The sequence below is a fragment of the Lygodium microphyllum genome, chromosome 22, assembly GCF_053477565.2.
Source record: "Lygodium microphyllum isolate KBCC chromosome 22, Lygodium_microphyllum_v1.1.10, whole genome shotgun sequence".
NCBI lineage: Eukaryota > Viridiplantae > Streptophyta > Polypodiopsida > Schizaeales > Lygodiaceae > Lygodium > Lygodium microphyllum.
The window spans coordinates 4893036-4902618 of NC_141156.1; the positions used below are offsets into that span (position 1 = coordinate 4893036).

General features: G+C 42.1%; 1 protein-coding gene across 1 annotated transcript; it reads right to left on the bottom strand.

Annotated features, from left to right (window-relative positions):
* Nucleotides 1–671: 671 nt before the first annotated feature.
* LOC148016843 (uncharacterized) lies at nucleotides 672–2003 on the bottom strand. The gene is made up of 2 exons (XM_087663509.1): nucleotides 1557–2003; nucleotides 672–951 (listed from the first exon to the last, which is right to left on the bottom strand). The coding sequence occupies exons 1-2, from the start codon at nucleotides 1917–1919 to the stop codon at nucleotides 928–930; spliced, it is 387 nt and encodes a 128-aa protein (XP_087519635.1). The 5' UTR covers nucleotides 1920–2003; the 3' UTR covers nucleotides 672–927.
* Nucleotides 2004–9583: the final 7580 nt, after the last annotated feature.

Consider the following 9583-nt stretch of genomic DNA (forward strand, 5'->3'; position numbering starts at 1 on the left):
GCCTGGTGGATCTAATCATCCAGCTTTGTTTCAAGGCTTTTTTCCTTATAATGAATTGACTTGCATATGATCTCATGTCTTCTACATCTCGCTAATGAAGCTAAAAGGTAGCTCGCCTATTTGGCTAAATTCATCCCTCTTTGTAGTGGAAATTATTTATTACTAAATTATTAAGTACCTTTTGAAGTCTAATATTTGTTTCCGTTTAGAACGGTTTCGTTGTACTGCGAGTATAGAAGCTCCGAATAAAACTCCTGTAAGAGACTCTTGACTGACAATCCGAGTTTAGATTTCTTGGCTCTACCTCTTTGCATTGCTAAGGCATGGAAGCGTCTCAGCTGAACCTGGTCGTTCGTGATGTTGTAGTTATTTCAAGTAGACTTTTCCAAGCTGATCAATCCGCAAATTCTCTTATCTGGTGATCACAGGCCAATAATCAGCGAGCTTCTGCATGTGTGCCTTTAGCAGTTTAGGGGCATTGTAACCTTATTATAATTCTTAAGCGTAACAATTCCCGTCCTCCCAAACGTAAGTATTTCTCCTCTGCTTTTGATCTTACAGATAATTTAACCGCCGTTAACCTCGTTAACACTCGAGGAGTCTCATCAGACTCGAACATTATCATGACAAAAAAAATCAGAGACAGTACAAAACCTTACCATTGTTTCAAAATCTTCTACCACACAACATTAGACCGTATATATTAGTCCTACGTAATTTTGTCTCAAAGCTGTGTTCTTAACGTGAAAAGCCTAATTAGGGCGAGTCAAACTGCTCTTCATCTTGTCCATATATTCCTTCTACTGCTACATCCATTGTTGCCACTGCAATGGGATCATGTGAGCTGTCTATTAAGAATATGGCTGCTGCCGCAGAACACGAAGCCTGTGAAATCATCTCAAATTATCCAGCTGGAAGAGAATGTAGCTACTCCAGATCACCATTATAGTGCTGTCAAAATGAATTTGCACAAGTCATTATAAACACATCATAACGTCAACTTTCAAAGGTAAGCACGGGAAGAAGGAAAAGATTTAAGCAGAGAAAACAGATATGTAGAGATAATGGAACGATTGAACTGTTCGAGCTTAACAATGGAACGAGTGGATGAGAATTATACAGCTAAACAGAATTCTGAAAGTAAGGCAATGGAAACTTTGATAACCGTAAAAATGGAAACGAGCGGATGAAATTTACAGTATCATGAAAAAAATGGAAGGAGCCGATGATCAAATTCACAGCTGAATGAAACACAGAAAAATACGCGGTAATGGAACGATGAAACTGTTTTCTGAAGTTAACAGCGGAACGGAATACAGTACAGGTAAATGGAACAATTAAACTGTGATGTTCTATACAAATGTACAGCTACATTGCAGCTGCCGATGCAATTTACAACTAATTAACAACTGAATACAAAATCTACAGCTACAGTACTAAACGGTAATTAAAAAATATGAATCTCTCTACAAAACTAATTAACGGAATAGACATCTACAGGCAAATGGAACAATGCAACAGTGACGATCATCAGGATCTCGACCAAGGAGTCTCACCGCGTATGGGTTTCGTATGAGCCGGTTACGAAGAGAAACCAAGATTCCGAGGATGAAGCGTAAGAAGCGTTTAGAGAGGTAGAGGAAATCACGGAAAGCTTCGGCGATTCCACGAGGCCCAACCACGATGAAGTACAGCAGGCAAGACACACAGAATATGAAGACAAGTACGTAGTACGGATCAGATACAAAGTTGATGGCAGGGTGGCTCGCGTGCAATCCTGCAGCGCTAGGGCGGGGAAGAGGAGAAAAAGAAGGAAGTAAGATGAAGCCTGCTCTACTGCGAGGAGGAGGAGGAGGAGGAGGAGAAGAAGAAGGAAAGAAGATGAAGTCTGCTGCTGCTGCTGCTGCTTCTTCCGCCATTGATTTTTTTCGTCTGCGCCTGAATGAACCGAGGCTTGCGATGAAAGGAAAATAGGTGGAATCAATGCACGTTTTGAAACTTTATGAGGAAACTTTATGAGGCCGGATCTTCTTTAAATTCAAATGTTAGGTATATGTAAAATTTGGCTAAGACTTTGGGACTTCAACATTGGTTAGAGCCATGAACATCTTCCAATTTCAACACTCGAGCACATTTGAATTACTTTTGTATGTAGTTTGTTCATTGTTGTTCATAATGTTAATGGTCTTGCCAATGGCTTGAACTGCCATCCAGTAAGCGCAAATGGAGGCTTGAGTCCAATCCCAAGAGTGTAATGGCCTAAAGTTTCCTTAGCTGCATCCATGCCCTTGGCACCAATTTAAACATATCACATTCAAAAATATCTTAAACAATCTTGTGAAGTAATATCTTTGTGGTTTATTGAGATATTACCTTTAAAGAAGAATGGCACCATTTAATGTCCCTTCCATCTACAAAAAAACCCAAAAGCAATACAATTGAATTTTAATTTTTTAAAAACACTTAGTTATAAAAATCAAAAGGGATGATAGAAAATAAACCTTGTTGCTTGTCTAGATATTTTTCTCCTTCCACTTTCTTACATGAATCTTTGTATATACATACAAGAGAATGTACATATAGTTTTTGTACAAAAAGTAAAGTAGCAATACAAGAAAATGAAGCAATGTGTTGAGGCTATCACTATGAATATCACATAAGTGACTTTTGAACAACCATAGCAAAGAGAATATACTACTTAAGTGATGAAATTTACCATTGCTATGGCATGTGATTTGTAGTAGTGATGATGAAGCTCACCACCACCTCCACTACTAGCTCTCTCTCTCTCTCTCTCTCATTTGCTTAGGCTCACACATGGATTGAAGTTATGCATCCATTTACAATAACCCTTTGTAATTTTGCAAGGAGTAAGGGTTAGTATGAGATCCATTGTGTCATACACTTTTAGTAGTTAATATTTGGGCAATATTATTATCACATTGTTACTTGGTCAATTATGAATATGTACTCTCACATGCACATGTACATTCACACATTCCTCTATGCTCTTAATTCTTTGCATGTGTTTGGCAATTAGATCATGTAACGTGTCCACCAGAATCATCCAGGACACGTCTTAGCAGTCCATCGGAAAGGATGTCTAGAAAACTCCGCCCGGCACTCCCTTGGAATGTTACGGGTTTTGCAATCTAGGTCTTCCCGTGTCTGCCACGTAGCGGAAGTATCCTGACCGTTCCCACTTAGGATCGACCGGAATTTGGGTTTTCCTGTTTGGTTATTAACTAACAGCAACTAGCGTCAGACCCAAGCGAATTGCCAGGTCCGAAGCGGATTCACGCTGCACTTGGTTCAAGGAGAATGGGAAATGAGAGGGATGCAAAACTCAACCTCTCTACCAATAGGCATAGTCCTATTCCGTAAATCGGGTCTAGGTCATTGCTCTCATTATTCGTTTTGATAATGATGATCATCCCGCTGTTCATCGAGATTTTTGAGAAAAGTTTCCGGCTAACCGGGACCACCCATCCGTAGGACGGACCCATGGTCCATCCTCCGCACTTTCCTCGGTTTGTTTTAGTTATGTAATTATCTAACACATTAATTTGACATATAACAATCAGCTTCTTTAATTAACCCTGTTAAGCACTGGTCCCTTCACGTAATCTTATCACGTGACATAGAAAAACAATATCAAACAACTTCTTTATTATCATTTCATCATTTTATCTTTGAAATACAAGGAGTTCCGCCTGTAGGCTTGTCCATAATTCGCCCGAAGGCTATCCAGTAACCCGCCAGGGATCACTATTCCAAGCTTCTGCCCGTAGACTAGTATGCGGGCCTCGAGATCCAATCCCGAGTCACGTTAGCCTCTTGTGCAGGACCTGGAAGGCGAGGGATTTACGGCCAGAGCCCCCCCTGGCACCCAAGCGTCCTCCTGCTCCAAGTAGAACTCAACGGAGAGACCTCTCACGGCGGGTTCGGTCCACGTTCCCGGCGCAGTCAACAACCCCCTTGGTTAGGGCCAGGCAGGCAGTTGGGGGTAACTGAAGCTGCCTCTCCCTTCAAGCCTTCAACCTGAAGCATTTAGATATCTTTTCATCCTTTAGTTCCTTGAGCAAACAATGCAAACAGTGCTTTCTAAACTATTACAAGCACAATCAATTTCAGTGGTCGTTTATTTGGCCAACTGTTAAGGAGTGAATCTTTCTCTCTGAATGCATCCAGCATTCGATCTGGGATCAATTGCGACTTGGCAAGATCCCCATGGGTTTGTTTGTTCACCCTTTTGTCCTTGGGTTAGGGCCATACCCTGTTAACCCAACTTAACCAATACCTTAGGTTTTATTAATAGTAAATCCTGGCGACCATGTCGCTTCAATTTATTGATTGGTCATTTGCTTCCAGGCAAATACCTAACTCCCCTTTTTCTTGGCAATTATTCCCCAAGAAAGGTGATGTAACAGGATGATTACTCATCCTCTTGTAAGTTAAATTTGCGCAATAACTTGCCAACCTCATTTCAAGAAATGGCAAAACTCTCTTGTGAACAAATCACAAGTCTATGCGATGTTGCAACTTTTTGCACATGTGTTGCATCTATTCCACGGGATCATTTCACCCATTGAATGGCGTTTTCTGGTCACGGAATTATCTCCAGCAGAGAAGCAGGGTTTAGGGTGTCTTCTTACCCAACCCATTCCTAATTATATTAGGCCACGGTCCTAGGAATTTCCAACTCAATCGGAGTTTCATCATTTGAACGAGTGATCCTTAGGGTAGAAACCTTAGATCGTTTTATGCATGAGCATCCAATTGACTCAACATTTCGTGAATGTGGGTATGATCTTTGGGTTTGAGGGTTTTGACTTGACAACAAGTGTAAAACTAGGTCGAATCCTTATCGCACTAAACCCTAGTTAGCACTTGGGATATTTATCATATCAACTGAACCATGCCTATATGAATCCCTTGTGGGTTAGGTGATTTAGACAATTCAATATACTTGTCTTGCGACAAGGATGAGCCTTTCCTAGAGATAATAAACTAGATCTAAAGGAGGAAAAATAGTTACAACTACACCAATACATGTAAACATGCGATTCATTGCTTCTACGCATCACATGGTTCACAATAACCCTATCTTTCCTTGGTAAAGTAAAAATCCATGATAATCTGGATACTAACTTTCCTAGGTCCTACTAGGACTTACATCAAATAATCATGCCTACAACCTTGTTGTCTATACTTTAGAATCCCATGCTTTGATAAACCATGCAACCTTTCCTAAATGCGACTCCTGATGAACGAAATTTTTGCATGACGACTATGCAAAACGCAACTTTCTCCTAGCTACAATGAAGTTAATGAAGTTCATACAAAACTAAAGCTAGTGTTAACTTTTTCCATTTTGCATGCCACTTGCAAGTCCATAAGATTAATTTCGTGCTCTTCTATTTCTTTTTGGATAACATCTTATGGGTGTTAACTTTTACTCATGACTCATCACAAGGAAGATGTGGCCTAAAAATGCAACATACGCTTAGTCTTTCCATGTCTAGTCAACGGTGCACTTTAACAATTCCAACCTTATAATGATAGGCAACAGGTGTTCTAGGCTCGTCACTTTGAAAAGTACGACAAGGCAATATACTATTAAGGTCGTAAGATGGATAGACAATTTGCGTTTGTAGCATTGAAAGTACCAATTTTCCCAATTGCATTTAACTAGGCTAGGTGAATTTGAACATGCACGGGTGCTTCCTAATCCATGAAGTTATCATGCTTAATGCATTACTTTTGTATGGAATCACAATAGTAAAAACCTGGGTTTGTGGGCTCGGGGAGATGTCCACGTGAATGCTAAGAGAAGAACCTCCCGCAGGCATGCCTTGCGACTTCTTGGGGGCCATCGTAGGCGTGATCACAAACTCTGCGGATTACCCTCGCTTCTACGCTTTCTCCGAACAGCCTTGAGATGTGCCTTCTCCCTTGTACGCAGGAGATTCCTTCACCGGAAATCGGATCTTTGAAGACCCGGGAGCTTGTGGGGTTGGGGCTTATGGGAAGGCTTGTGGGAATGGAGCTTTTAGGAGCCCGGTTTTAAAACCGGGAAGGTATGCAGGAACAAGACCCAAAGGCCTTATCCCTTAGAAGCTTCCTAGAGAAGCTTCTGATCTCCTCTCATAGCGTGGGATTAAGGTGATGATTAAGGGGAATTAATAAAGGAGGATGTCGTCGAATGGGGGGTTGACTTGGTCAGGGGGATTGGCGGCGGCCTGACGGTCTATGGCGGCCCAAGTGGAGGTGTTGGCCGTCCAGCCTGGGCGGCGACTTCCACGGTAGGGCGGCAGATCACGATTCTCCCCCCCTTCTCGACAGCCTCCCTGAGCAGCACGGCGTCGACCTCAGCTTCCTCCAGCCCTTGCACTCCAGGCCACGGCATCGACAGCGGCAGCAGCTTCTCTCTCTCTCCCCATGCAGCCTTCTTTTCCGCCTTCCCAACACGGCGATGGCAGCAGCCGTCTGTCCCCCCTCTCCCTCTTCAACACCTTAGAGGGTGTATATATAGGACAAGGGGGGGGGGGGGAGAGAAGAGCTCCACCACGTGGCCCCCTGCATGGGTTCCCCCCTCCTCATGCAGCCCACGGCTCCACCAAGCCCATCCCCCCACACTCCCTCTCCTCCAGCCGTGCATCGGCTGGGGGAAAGGGATAAATAAAAAAAAATTGCTTTAATAATATCCATTTTGCCCCTCCCAAGAGGGTGTTTACGTGTGAATTGCGGATTTGAACCCTCGGCTTGCTTTGCCAATGCGGATGGTCTCGATTTCTCGCGTGCAGGTTACACATTATACTGCCGGTAATTCCAATATGAAAGATAACCTTTGCACGAGGTTTACACAGTGTGGGGGAAGTCAATATTCACGAGTGGGAATATTACAGATCATGTGCTTCAATTGTGCAGACATGAGTGAAATGACAACATAAATATTTTCATTAGATTTGATTGTGCTCTCTCCTTGTTGCAATTGGCTCAGAGTCTCGATAAAATGTAGCTTTATATTGCATTATTTAGTTAATATCTCCAATACTATACCATTTGACACTTGAAACTTTTAACAATCAGATAATTTGATACACTAATAGATTTTACATTATTCCATGAACTTACTACAAAAAGGTGTGATATATGTTATTCTCAAACTTTTAAAATAGTTAATATTAGAACTACACTATTATCATACTATTACTTGATCAATTGTGCACAAGCACACTCACATGTATATATATGTTCACATTCCCCTCCTCTCTCAATTCTTGCATTATTAGACATCTCTTTCTTTGCAATGATTCATTAAAGAAGATTTCTAACAACCGTAGGAATTTGCAAGGCATGGAAATGATTCTAGGGCTGCATGAAGTATGTTAACTTTAGTCAATTGGCATAAATTTCATTCAACTACGTTGCAACTAGGAAAGGTCGCGTACGAATATTTCATTTAGAAATGAAGTTAGGGAAAGGCTGCATGGTTCGTTTTAACATAAAACCCTAAAAGCTTAGTGGCATAAATCCTGAATGCATGTCCTAGTAAGATCAATGGAAATTGTGTCGTAACTTAACATGCGCTTGGAGCTTAGCCAGAAAAGCTAGGGTTTGCAAATCTAATCATACGTAGCCAATGAATAGTGTGCTTACGAGAATGGTATCGTAATGCAACTAGTTTTTTCCCTCTTTGACCAAGACAATATCTTTAGGAATAGACAAGTACATTGTTTTACCCTAAACACCTAAACTACAAAGGACTCGCTTAGGAATAGTTAAATCGATGCAACATATCCTAAGTGCTAACTAGGATTTAGCACGTTGAGGACGTGACCTAGTCGCACTTATTTCCAAGTTGAAACTCTCATACCCTAAAGGCTTGCCCACATTCACAGAATGTAGGGACAATGGGACATACTTGCAAGAAACGATCTAAGGTTTCTACCCTAAGGATCCCTCGATTAAAAAGATGAAACTCGGATTGAGTTGAAACCCTAGGACCGACGGAATCAGCCTAGTGCAATCAGGAACAGATTGGATGTGAAGACACCCTAACCTTGTTTCCTATCTAATCATGATTCGGTGATTAGAAGATGTCGTTCGATGGATAAAATAGTCCCACGGATTAGATGCAACACTTGTGCAACAAGTTGCAGAGTCGCATGATCTTGTGGTTTGACCACAAGAGAATGTCCAATTCCTCGGAATAAGATTGGCAAATTCTTGTGCAAGTTTATCTTGCAAGAGGATGAGTAGTCGTCCTGATATAGTACCTTTCTTGGGAAAAGTGACCAAGATAAGGGGATTAGATATTTGCCCGGAGAAGCAAAGGACCAATCAATAATTTGGAGCAATATATTTTCTGTTAATAGAACTTAAGGTATTCATTAAGTTGGGTTAATAGGGTACGGCCCTAACCCAAGGACATAAGAGTTAACAAACAAACTCTTGGGAATCTTGCCGAGTCGCAATTGATCCCGGATCGAATGTTGGATGCATTCGGAGAGAAGGATTCACTCCTTAGCAGTTGGCCAAATTAACGACCACTAGAAATGTCTGTGCTTGTAACAGTTTAGAGAGCACTGTTTGCTTTGTTTGCTCAAGGAACTAAAGGATGGAAAAGATATTTAATGCTTCAGGTTGAAGGCCTGAAGGGAGAGGCAGTTTCAGTTACCCCCGACTATCTGCCTGACCCTAACGAAGGGGGTTGTTAACCGCGCCGGGAAGGTGGACCGAACCGGCCGCAAGAGTTCTCTCTGTTGAGTGCTACTTGGAGCAGGAGGACGCTTGGGTGCCAGGAGGGGCTCTGGCCGTAAATCCCTCACCTTCCGGGCCCTGCACAAGAAGCCAACGTGACTCAGGATTGGATCTCCAGGTCCGCATACTAGTCTACGGGAAGAATCTTGGATTTTTAATCCCTGTGGATTGGTGGATAGCCTTCGAGTGGATTATGGACAAGCCTACGGGCTGGGTGCCAGGGGAGGCTCTGGCCATAAATCCCTTGCCTTCCGAGCCCTGCACAAGAAGTCAATGTGACTCGGGATTGGATCTCGAGGCCCGCATACTAGTCTACGGGCGGAATCTTGGATTTGTAATCCTTGTGGATTGTTGGATAGCCTTCGGGCGAATTATGGATAAGCCTACAGGCTGGACTTGATAAATGTATTTCAAAGATAAATATGATAAACTGTTGAAAAGGAACTTGTTTGACACTGTTTTTCTATGTCAAGTGCTAAGATTACGCGAAGGAACTGGTGCCTAACAGGCTAATTAAGGAAGTTCCATTCATCATGCGCCACCCAAAGTTCCATGAGTATGGCCACTGGGGCATGATGCTAATAACGAGGGCTCACATAGATATCAAAGAGTAGTGTTTCACAAGCTGTAAGGAAAAATGATAAATTTAGCATTGCCTCTAGATGCAAATATAAAGGGCTACACATAGTGAAGCCCTTGAAACATGAGCCTTTCAATCTAGAGACACCTAACTCAAGTGCCTTATATGAGAGTTACGATGTGCACATTGCAAAGAACCCAACATATAATTGCCAAATCTCATGGATCATATAGCGGA